Below are 12836 nucleotides of genomic sequence, written 5' to 3'. Positions count from 1 at the left end.
TATGATGAAAATGAAGAAGACAGAAAAAACAGAGGGTGAGCTTGGTTTGAAAATACTAGAGAGAGTAAACTTATTGGGAATGGTGGTCGTAAGACAATGTTAGTGGAGCTCCCTTCACAGCACAGCTACTCTCATTTTAATTTTTAAGTGAATTGCTTATCCTCCATTTAAATTTCATCTCTTCACTCTCTTTGAGCTAAATAGAGTCTATTATTAAAAGATCAATAATATATGGATATGTAGGTGTACATTAGTAAAGAAAAACTAAGTATCAGGTCTTCATTTACTCGGTAAGACATCAAAAAGTTTGGTATACATATTGAGTTCGCTCACACAAAATTTCCACTAAAGGAATAGGCAAATGCATAAAATAACACGGCACATCATTCCCTAACTGCATTATCAATAGGGAAGGGCCATTGTTGGAACACCTAAAACCAGAGAGTCCAGAGCAGCAATTGATTTGGCTGAACCCCTAGACTTCAGCCATGATTTGGCTGCTTTCTTTGATATAAAAAACCAGCCAGGCTTATCTGGAGCCTCATGGAATGGAGCTTTGAGTTTCTTCAAATGCGATTCAAATACACTAGCCAAGCCTTTGTCTGAAAACTGGTATTTTCCAATCCCAGTATTAATTCCTAGTGATGGAAGCTCCTCCCCTGATTCCAAAGCCTTACACAAGTCGTTTATCCAAACATGTAACGCAGTCATAGCAGCTCCAACTGAGAGTCTTCTTAGATGCAAAGACCACTGAGTTGGAGCTCTGAATTGTACATCCTTATATATCTCAAGCGTCGATCCTAGGTCAAAAAGTTCACGTGCTCTATTAGGTAAATTCAGGTAGACACAAAGATCAATCAGGCAATTGCACAAGGGCTTCTTTATTTCAGCATCAGTTGAGTTAAGAAGAGCTGATGTTTCCTTTATAAAATCTTGATCACCCTCCTCCTGCCCCTCCACCAAATATCTTACCACAGACCCAAGTTCTTCATTAGCCTTCTCAATGCAATCTATGAGCTTGCCAAGCTCTTCCATTGGTGTTTTTGTCATAATATTCAGAAGACAACAGCAGCAGTGGCCATCCGGAACGATGCCCCAATCCAAGCCTCGCTTAACTATCTTCACAACATCATCAATTTGCTTTACTTTTCCATAGCATTTGACAAGCGGGGTTATAACAAAGATATTAGGCTTAAATCCAGATTCAATCATTTCATTTAACATCGCTTCTGCCTCCGAAACTTTCGCAAAGCAGGAATATACAGTAATCAAGCTTGAAAATGTCGACTCATCAGGCTGGTAAATCCCAGAACTTTTTATGTCTTCAAAAATTTCAACAGCTTCATCAAGGAAGCCAACATCAGCACACATAGATAAAAGCAAGTTACAAAGATCTACAGTAACACCAATCCTGTTCTCCTTCATTTCCCTATAAATACCAAGAGCGTCTTCCCTCAAATACCCTCCAATATAGGCTCGCAATAGAGTTGAATAGGTTATATAATCCGGCGAGATACCATTTCTTTTCATCTCTTCATATATAAGCTTTGCCAGCAGGGGCTTCCTGGCTCTATACACGGCAGGCAACAAAGTATTATACGTTCCCAGGTTCGGTTTCACACCAAGAACCTTCATATCATCGTAAACATTTAAGCATTGATCGTAGTCTTCCAACATGCCATACATCTTAATCAATGCTGAGAACGTCACCGTGTCAAGCCTCCAATTCTCCGTCTTCGCACGATCATAAAGGCGCTCAGCCATATCAACATTCTCAACACGCGCATAAGCAAATATCACGGTCGCACACGTGACAGCATCCGGCTCACACCCGAAACCCGGCATCTTCTCAAACCACTCCACAGCCCTGTCAGACATAGAACACAACCTAGCACAGTTAATCATAGTCGCGAAAGTAACGTTATCCGGCTTCAACTTTCTCTGAAGCATTTCATCAAACAGCTTCTCCGCACCTTCAAAATCCTTACACTTCTTGAAAACCTTCATGGCCACATTGTAAAGAACCAACTCTTTGCCTCTGGTGGGTTTAATCTTGTCCCGCAAGTAACGTAGAACAACGGGTGCGGTTTCAGAATTCTCCATCCTATCAAGAATGAACACAGCTTCTCGTTCTGAGACATTGTCCCCTAAATCGTTCAGAATTGCAGAGACTTGTGGGTCAGCGGGATCGCACGAGTTGAGAGAGTCGGTGAGTTTGAGGAGGAGAGTGTACTTTTCATGAGGGAACCTCTTGAGGAAAAGTTGAGCTCTGGGGCTATTGGGATTGACCCATGGTTGGTTTTCCCTTGAAGATGAAGAACTTGCAACTGGGTGGTCGTGAGAATTTGCGTTCTGCAACGATGCATGGTTAAGGGGAAGAACGGTTTTGAATTTGAAATTGCGCGAAGAAGAAGAAGAAGAAGGAGAAGAAGAAGAAGAGAAAGAGGTGAGTGAAGAGTAGGAAGAACAGAGACGAGAAACCATTTTCCTTACCAAATGGTAGAAATCACATAGCTTGTTTATTTTGTCTTAGAAATCTTATTTTAATTTTAATTAAATGTTAAAAGTTCTCTCATAATTTTTTATACTATTTTTTTATTTTGGTATGAAACCTGTCCCACTAACTGCACATGGGTTGGGTTGGATGGATTTTCAGGCTAATCAGGATCCGAACCGAGCATAAATGTTTGGGTTGGGTTGGGTTGGATTTTGTGAATTTTCACCTACGAATCCGAACCAACTCAATCCGACAATCTTCGGGTTGGTTTGGATGGATTGATTGGATCGCTATATTAAAATAAAAATAAATCAGAAATATTGAAAAATATTAAAAAACAAGGACTTCAAGTCTCTAACATGCGATTACATAATAAGTTAATAACTACCGTCTACACACATCTATACAACAGCACATAACTAAACAAGTACTTCGAGTTTTTAAATATGACAAGTAATTATAAACAAATTAGCTCCAAGTCTCCTAAAAATCACTCAAATAATATGATCCAAGTCTTCATAAATTACATTCCCTATTAGTAGGTTAGGTAAAAATTAAAATTATTAAAAATATATATTAAATAATATATTATTATTACATGATTGGATTTCGGGTTGGGTTGGATGGATTATTATGGAATCCGATATCCGATCCAAAGATGATTGGATCGTAATAAAATCCATCTGGTGAACCCGTTAGTCCAATCCAACCCGCATTTTTACCATTGGATCGGATTGAGTTGGATGAATTTATTTGGTTGACTCGACCCATGTGCACCCCTAACTAAACACAGTCACATTTTTCCCACTCTCAACTCTTTGAACATTCAAGTACCCTAATTTCTAACTTCTCAAGGTTTCAACTCTTTCCCAGAAAGTTGTTGCTTTCACTAATGTGTTGCGCCGACCTTACGATGTGCCTCGTCAACCTGTTTTCATTTGCCTCGTACAGCAATGAGCTTATATGCTCTTTTATCCTTTACGACCTATTTGACACCTCATAACACTCGTGGTGTGGCCTGTTACATGTCTGTTCTCACTCACCATCCTCTTTCGCCTTCTAGATCAACCCTTTGTCATGTCAGCACTCAATTTTATCTGGCTTTTTTTATTACTTTTAATTTGAATTTAAACTTTTTTATTGTGTTTATATAATTTTAAAAACAAAAAAATAGAAATTGAAGAGTATTTTTTATTTCATTTTATGTTAATTCATTTGAATTTTGTTATTATAATATTTCTTTTACTATTTGTCAATACTTTAACTAACATGATGGAAATAAAAATTGTATTTTATTGAAAAACCAATATATCATGAGTGCACCAAATATGATGACAAAGAAATATAAATAGGCTTAAAGTTGAAGTTGGATAGTAAAAACCCTTTCAAGATGGCGTAAAAAAAATACTTCTTTCTTTCCTATTTTTTTGGTTTTTTAGCTTTTGAGTTGTTTTCAATTTTTTGTTGTTTTCAAACTCAATACTAATTATCTCAGTTTCTTCCATCTAACTCATTTTAAATTACATCTATTACTTGCGACCGTTTATTTGCACTCATCATAATTTTCCCTGATTACTTACCAATAACTGTCATTCTATTTCTTTATTATGACTTGACCTATGAATAAACACTTCATACCAATCTGTATGGTTGCGCTTCTTAATAGCCAATTACATCATTGCTAAATTTCTCATAATTTTGTTGTACTCATGAGTTCACCTATGAATCTCCTTTAGACCTTTACAGCTTTACTGTATCCCTACTTGAATTTATAGAAATTCTTCAATATGAGAAAATACTGAGTTTAACATGATGCTCAACAATATGCCAAAAAAAACAGTCACAAAGCAATCCTTCGTACCCTTAAAGACGTGTTTCCATTTTGTTTAATAGTTGAAAATACATAAGATGAAGCTCATAACTCTCCTTTGCAAGCATAGCTGGAAAACACTTCATTAAAGGGACTAAAATTTCAACTAGATCCCGGAATATGCGTTGCAACGTTGTTTTGAGATTTTATACTCAAATCCAACTATCCCTAAAGAACACACTCACGAGTTTATGAACCAAATTGAAAACACCCAGAAGCGCAACCTTCCAATTAGGATTAGGAAGACCACGGGGACAAAAACCTTTCACTTTCATAGCAGCTGCCAAGGCTACTTACCATCAGCTGTGGACTAATAAGATGTTGGAGTTGAGAGAAGCAGATCTGGTTACATACACATGGTTGCTTGCAATCCCTACAAAGTCACGGTGTAAGCATTATTTTACCTTTTATCCCAAATGCGATGTGTTGATGAATAACCTTTCAGAGTCCTTTAATGAGCACATATCACTTTTTTTTTTTTGAACAGCCAAAGAAATATAATATATGATAGCATAAAGGGATGCAAAGTCATGGTGTAAGCATTCTTTTAGCTTGTATCCCAAATGCGATGTGTTGATGAATAACATTTCAGAGTCCTTTAATGAGAGCATTTTTTTTTGAACAGGCAAAGAAATATAATGAATAAATGATAGCATAAAGGTATGCTAATACCCATTTACAAAGGGGAAAAGAGGAAAAACAAGGAAAAAAATGGGAGAAAACTAGACTAAGAAACAAAAGAATCCTTCTAGTCTAGGGAAATACACACGGGGGCTACAGAGACAAAAAAACAGAGAGGGCCAGCAGCACCTAGAAGCCACCCTTGAGACTTTAGGATTCATTCAATTGAGCACAGAGCAATCATGTATTGTACCTATGTGTTTTAAGTAAAATTTCCTTAGAACGTGCTTTCTTTTTCATGTTGAGTTGTCTTAATTTTGCTGATGAGCACAAAGCACTTGTACATGTGTGGTTTAAGAATTTCCTTAGAACGTGCTTTCTTTTACTTGAAGTTGAGTTGCCTTAGTTTTGCTGGGATAACTATGAAGAAGATGTATTCATAAATGCTTCACTTAATTCTCTAGTTGTTTTCAACTCAAACACTTATATAAAGGTTCATTTCACTTATGATGTCGAGCGCTATCCACATAATTATCTCTAACCTAGGTGAATCTATTAGTTGGAGTTCGTAGACATAATCTCTTGCCAAGTGGGGTTTCCAGCCACCTTGAGCGCTCAACTCCTCATATAGGGCACTAAGCCTCATTTTCTTCATAATAGGGTTTCCTAGCGACGAAGGGGAGGTACTGTGTTGATGTGATAGATAGGGATCACGAAGGGAATTTTCTAAGTGGCGTTTCTCGGATGCTTATTAAAGATGAAACGAATGATGATAAGGAAAAATTTGGTCGCGACTATCTTTGAAAAATGGAATATATGTGGCTGTTGATTTCTGTAAGGAGAAATGGTATAGACGAGTCTGTATCTTTTCTGACAATATAATTACAGTTGGGATACTTAACAATCTGCATTAAAAACATGCATATCAGAAGAATAAAGTTATTCTTGCAATTCAAGAAAAACTTTGCCACTATTTTCATCACTAACACACAAGCATAAAAATATCAAAAAGGCTCGCACTATCAAGAGGCCTAGGTTTCTAGACTAATTCTGTTGGTTTATTTTCATTGTTTAAGTGTTTATCTCTTTAATTTGTAATTTTATAAGAAAATGCCAAAAAGATTATGTTACGTATGTTTACAGTTAGGCTGCTATAGAGTTGTTAGGCAGATAAAGAGTTGGCTAGTCGGTTATGAAGGTTGTTAGCTGAAGTATAAAGGGTTGTAAGAAAGTGAACTATAACTATGTTGATTGATGAATAAACTTCTCCCTTTTCTCTCTAATTTTTCTCTCTATCTCCTCTTTCCCCAATTTCTACCATAGCATTGGGATATTAAGTAAATGAAATAGCACCAAGAAACTGAGCGACCTGCTCACCAATTTATGTGTTTTTCTCTTTTCTCTTATTTTGATTCGAGTTTGATTTTTTTTAGTGCTGGTAGTTTTCTGTTTCTACTGGACTCCAACATGATTTAGAGCAATCAAGGAAGACATGTACATGTCCCTGCCTACTCTAAGCAATTTACAAGACTTTACACCAACATAAATTAATAAACATGCAACCATTGCTTGAACAGAGACTTCCAACGGTCTAAGAACAATCGAGTAGCGGAATAGTAAGGGCCTTGTTACTCAGGATGGGGGAGAGGTAGAGTTTCACCCACGCTTCAGATGCCTTGCACAAAACGAAGCGTTGCATAGTGTTCCTCATGTAATGATCACCCGTCTTCGATTTCCCTCTACAACGACGCCAAGCCAAAGAGACCATGCACATAACTACTACGAGATGAATGATTTGGTTTTAAAATTATTGATTCTAGTTTGAGACCCGTGCCATGCACGAGGTTATTATATACCTCAAGTTTTATTTGAATTTTAAGTCTTATAAATGGTTAATCTTAGTTAAAATTGACTTCAATAGGAAAAAAGTATAAGAAAATTTGAAAAAAATGACAACGACATTGTCAATAATTGAACATCAATTACAGAAATCATATATTGTGAAAGATTTCCTTGAACACAACATATTTTGTGCAATTCACCACATTATTTTCTCATCTAAAATTAATATTGATGCATGATGGTGCCATGAAATTTCACTTTATGGGATGGTGGCTGCAATGGCGGATCCAGGACCCCCCGGCCAGGGGGTCAAATTTTTCACATGAACACATCGATAAAAATATAATTAAAAACAACTGTAATATGTTTATACATCAGAAATTATACAAATCATAGTTGTCCTCTACGCGATTTCATATTCTGAAATCGTTGAACAATAAGCTTGATCCACATTGCTCACTTGATGACCTTGCTCTCTTGATTAAAAATTTATCCATGACCTTCACAAGATAGAGTAGACTTAAATTAGATTCATACATGAAGTTATATACAAATCATTCATGACAAACTTGAGCAATTTGAAAACATTTTCATTCAAATTACAATCTCAAACCAATTACTAAATCAAACCATTTAAATCAAACCAATTACTCTCATGTAAAATTGAAAATAACTGGAATGTTTTGTAAAATTAAAATCAAACCAATTACCCTCATGTAAATCAAACCAATTACTCTCAATTCTCAAACCAATTACTCCCATTTTAAGCAAACTAGTGTATCAGTGTATGTAAATTGTTTTTTTTTTTTGGATAAGCAAATTAGTATTAGAATAGAGTACTAGGGTACTCTAACCCAAAAAAGTACAAGAAATATTTACAAAAGATAGACAAGGAAAACCAACACTAGTAGACAAAAACCAGTGTTGGTATAGCACTCCAAACCCAGTGTCATTTACAGAACAAAGCAACACTGAAGGAAGTTCCCTGATACCTATTCCACCTTAACTCAAATGAGAAACTCATTGTCATTTAACTCATAGACTAACAGCAAGAGACTTAGCTTTCTTCTAGCTGTTTGCTGTCAAAATGCAGCAATAAAGATCCCAAAACACAACCTGCAATCTCACGCTTTCTCCAATCAGACCAAGCACCATGGGCCATGAATCACAAGGCAAATAAATTGTAAAATACAATATCATCTAAATATCTAATCATCCCATGACCGAAAGCTCCTGGTAGTGCTCCTTTTGCACAATGACTAATTGTCTAATTCAACAACTGACAAATTGATTTAAGCAAATTCAACAATTGACAACATACTCTACTTTTAAACTCAGCAAAAGGGAAAGCAAATCAAAATAATAGCAGTTAGGGTTTTCAATTTGGGGTTTAGGTTTTCAATTTGGGGGTTTTCAATTCCAACCAACCTTCAAGCTTCAACAGAGAGAGAGAGTGGGTGGTGGCGTTGTGCAGTGTGCGCCGGCAGCCGGTGGTGGTGGCTGGTGGCGTGGTGTCACTGGTGTGTGTTGTGCTTGAGATTTGAGAAGTAGAACCAAAGACCAGAGAGTGACAGCGTGAGAGAGAGAAGGTAGTGAGCAGAGAAGGATTGTGGTGGGCTGGTGGCTGGTGGCCGGTGGCGTGGTGCGTCGGCTGGTGGTGGTGGACTGGATCGGTGGTGGTCAAGAGAAGGAGAAGAGGTGTGACCGTGTGAATCGACAGGAGGAGAAGATTCGTGAGTGTGGTGAGAGAGAGACCGAGAGTGAGAAGGAGTGCGTGCGTGAGAGAAGGAGTGAGGCTGGGACTTGGGTGCAATTTTTTAATTTCAGGGGGTTCAAAAAAAAATTACTATAGGGGGGTAGGTAGGAATTTTTTTTTTTTCAGGGGGTTCAACTGAACCCCCTGAACTGCACGTGGGTCCGCCCCTGGGTGGCTGCCGCGCTAAAGGGAACAAAGACTTGGTGGTGACCATTTGTGGGGAGAAACATGGTTTGGAGATGGATGAGGTGTGGGCTCGACAGACACAATGAATGATTTTTTTTTAATTTAATGAAGTAAAATTATTTTCATAATTTTTTTTAAAGTCAATATAAATTATTTTCATAAATTAATGTATGATAATGTATATTTATTAAATTTATTTAAATTTTAATTAATTAGTAATTATTAGTGACGATTTTTTCATTACTAAATTTTTCCTCTATATAAAATAGATAAAAATGATGTGAAGTGTCATTTTTATGAACCTTGAGGGGTGACTAAAACAAGGGTACACCTAATATGCACCACTTTTTAGTGGTGTAACCTTGCACCACTATGTTAATTGTCAATTTTACCCCTGTTCAAAAAATTAATCCCATCAAAATCCACCCGGTAAAAACGGAAATTAGGGTTGATCAGAAAAACCGGCCCGACCCAAAACCGAACAATCCAAGCCCAAATTAACACTTTCGAGCGTGTTGGTCCAGGTAAAAACGGGTTATGTTAGTCGGGTTCGGTTCCATATTATTGGACCCAACGGTGTCCGAACCCGACCGATTCATATCAGAAATACTCCAACAAGGCCCATAACCATAAGCCCTGTCCAATAACACAAATCACTACAAAAAAGTAAAAAAAAAAGGAAAGTATTGCGTCGACGGCTCTCGCATTCCACTCTCGTCTCTGATCTCCCATCAACGCCGGTTGCCGCGTCGCCGTCGTGAGAGGAAGCTATTGCGAGTCTGCGATTTCTCGTTTTCCATTTGAACTCCATCGGTATGTTACTTAGTAGTTTTGCATCGGGTGTTGATGGTTGAGACACCTAATAATACTGATGATGATGAGCAATGGCGATCATCATTAGTAGCGCTTTCTTTTCATTAGAATATTGGATATTCCTATAGATCTTCTTCATTCATATATTGTTTAGGATATTTGCATACAACAGATTGAGATTGCAAAATGCTGTAGGACTTATTGGAATTATATACTTAGCTCTATCTTATTAGCATAATGTACTAGTCTAAATAGGACTAAAGATTAGACTAGCATAATTCTAGAAAATATAATAGTGCAATGGCTTACTCACAAATTATAGTCCATGTTTTTATACTATTATGAATCTATGCAAGATATGATGCATACCCTTGCTCTTTTGTATTTTATTTCTCCTGTTTTGATTCAATTTATCTAAACTACTCCCTCCGGTCCTATTTATAAGCAACAAAAAAAAAATTCACATAGTTTAAGAAATGTAGTTAAACTAGGTAAAATGCATTAAATATGTCTTGAATAAAAATAAACTTCCAAAATTACCCTTTGTTATTAATGTTGGAAAGTGAGAAAGAGAGAGAATAATTAATGAGACACATTTTACAAGTTAGAATTAATAAGGACATCATTGGAAAAAAATAATTAATATAGCTCAAACTTTCATTTGGTTCTTATAAAAAGGACCAAGATTTTTCTTCTCTTTCATGCTTATAAATAGGACCGGAGGGAGTATAAGTTTTCCATAATTTTTGTTCTCTAGCAATTTTAGGCAACCGATTTGCTTTGGAATTATTGATGGAGGCCAAATATTTTCGCTTTCTTAAGATTGTGGGGGTTGGATATAAAGCGAGGGCTGAAGCTGCAGGGCGGCTGTTGCTTCTCAAATTGGGTTATAGTCATGAGGTGGAATTAACTGTGCCTCCTGCAGTTCGTGTTTTCTGCTTCAAAAACAATGTAGTTTGTTGTACTGGAATAGACAAGCAAAGGGTGCACCAGTTTGCAGCCACTGTTCGGAATTGTAAGCCACCTGAAGTTTACAAAGGGAAGGGCATAATGTACGTCGATGAAGTTATTAAGAAAAAACAAGGAAAGAAGTCTAAGTGATCATGTAATCTTATGTGATTTCGCCAAGTCTAGGACTCATATGTACATTGACTAGACTTCATCTGCAGAATTTTCACTCAATTCAGTATTGGAATTCTTGAACAGAGCATCATGGATAATCAAAGTACTTCCTTTAAAATAATAATTATCTTGCTCCAATATGATTGACATGTATCATTTAGAGTTTAATGAAAATGTTATTTTAGGGTATGCCCTTTATCTGGAAATTGTGAATTGATTTTGATAGTGGTGACATGTAATATTGGGCGTATTTCAGGTGTTTAAGCCTGGGCTACACTGGAGTGTATTTGAGTCATATACTGCACCATGTTTAATGGACTTTATGTTGTAAACATTGATAGGAGTATGAATGCAAGAGGGAATTCTTGGCTGAGTGTAGACTATTTATAGGAGTATGGATGTCAACTTAAAACTAACGTGGGGCATACCAGTTAATAGCAGTGGGAAAATATCTTAATTTCAGTACTTTCCACTTGCTTTTACTATTATTGAAACTAAAAATAAATATATTTAGAGGTGGTTTCTCAATCTTATGTTTGAGGGTACTGGTGATGTCACAACCAACAGATAGGTCTTCTCTGATAAGTAATAATCAATTTTTTGTTGTATATTCTATTGTAGATACCTACATTTGAAGAAATGTTAGAAGTAGTAGAGCTTAACTTTTCCTTGAACACTTGTATAGTAATTTTGAGAAGAAATTTGGAGGATGAACATTGATGAGCACTAGATGATGGTAGTTGCAAAGGAAGAATACCTGGAAGCATGGGATGAGAAGATAAATTATAGTAAATAGTTAATAATATTAATAAAACATGTGAGTGGTTGGCTGCAGTTTCCACCAAGTCTTTAGTTTCAGCTCCAGGTGTGATGTGCTTATGAATGATATTGTAAGTCATTCAATAATTGTACTATTGTTTTAGCTAGAGACAAGCTCATACACTTTTTACTGATTGGAATTCATTGTATGGATTTCATTAACACCTGACCCTGCCGACACAGTTCTTAATTTCTGTCTTCATAAAGTCTCAGATAATTTCTGATCATATCCTCTTAATGACACTGAGAACAAGTAGCTTCCTTAAAAACAAGCTAATTTATTTATTTCTCGTATCTGTCCAAAAGCATGTGATGCTTGAGGAAGAAGGTGACAAAAATTATGGTGGCATCGTAACTTCAAAAGATTCTTGAAATGATGGTGGTGGATCATGGATGACCTATAATTGAGGTTTTGGTTCCTTGTGGAGGCTGCACATATTATTTATTGTTTATAGTATTATATAAAATTCTATGACCTCATCTTCGTATGATAATTAATTCAGAGACCCCATTTCCTCTGCTGAGTGCTACATGGCCTTTGCTGCATACAATATTCCATGTTTGTTTCCTCAACACATAATTGCCAACTAGACGTTACCATTTTTATAATTCTACCTAATCACCTTTTTCAAATTGTCAAAAAGCTATGTATTTAGGGGTTGAAAGTAATAAAAAATATCAAACGAAAAATAACTAAGCTGCTTGTAAATCAAGGAAGAAGAGCTTATTTGGTACAACTAACAAAGTATAAAGAGTTAGTTCAAAAAAAAAACTATATATAAAGAGTTGAATTTTCAAAAATGAACTATGAACCGTAAAGTATTGATAAAATATGTAACATTATCTTTAGGTGAAAACAACTTTTGTCTCTTTGATGGAGACGTCCCTTGATCCCTTCCCAAATTCCCTTCTGCTATAAGAAACATACATTTTCTTCTAATAGTATTTTTTCTTCTGTAGGTTCATGGATCTAATAGTAGTATGTGGGAAAAGCCAAAACTGCTGGTATGGAAAAAGAAGATCGTGGTTGTCAAATTGTCATTGTCCACTGAGGTCATCATTGATCAATAACCACTAATGCATGATTAGCTGCCAGCACTAATTCGAGTTTATCTACATGACATTTTGTGCTAAGGTCATTTTAGCTGCCAGCTTCCTAAGTCCTAACTACAAATTCTCATAGCAAAAGCATACAAATGGAAGAATTAACAGCATGACTTAAAAAAGGTACTAGTAGCGATTGTGGTTAGAAAATGTATTAATTTCAACAACAAAATCAATCTAGAAAGGCAAATCCCACTACACAAACT

At 36.2% G+C, this 12836-nt stretch overlaps 2 protein-coding genes across 2 annotated transcripts; one reads left to right on the top strand and one right to left on the bottom strand.

Annotated features, from left to right (window-relative positions):
- Positions 1–230: 230 nt before the first annotated feature.
- LOC130726444 (pentatricopeptide repeat-containing protein At4g16390, chloroplastic-like) lies at positions 231–2504 on the bottom strand. The gene has a single exon (XM_057577705.1). It carries the CDS (start codon positions 2482–2484, stop codon positions 403–405), a length of 2082 nt encoding a protein of 693 aa, XP_057433688.1. The 5' UTR covers positions 2485–2504; the 3' UTR covers positions 231–402.
- Positions 2505–9968: 7464 nt separating this feature from the next.
- Positions 9969–10997, top strand: LOC130723885 (60S ribosomal protein L6, mitochondrial-like). Its single transcript, XM_057575031.1, has one exon. It carries the CDS (start codon positions 10378–10380, stop codon positions 10684–10686), a length of 309 nt encoding a protein of 102 aa, XP_057431014.1. The 5' UTR covers positions 9969–10377; the 3' UTR covers positions 10687–10997.
- The last annotated feature ends 1839 nt before the right edge of the window (positions 10998–12836 follow it).

The sequence above is a fragment of the Lotus japonicus genome, chromosome 6 (genome assembly GCF_012489685.1).
Source record: "Lotus japonicus ecotype B-129 chromosome 6, LjGifu_v1.2".
NCBI classification, from domain to species: domain Eukaryota; kingdom Viridiplantae; phylum Streptophyta; class Magnoliopsida; order Fabales; family Fabaceae; genus Lotus; species Lotus japonicus.
This window is presented reverse-complemented; position numbering and strand designations above follow the sequence as displayed.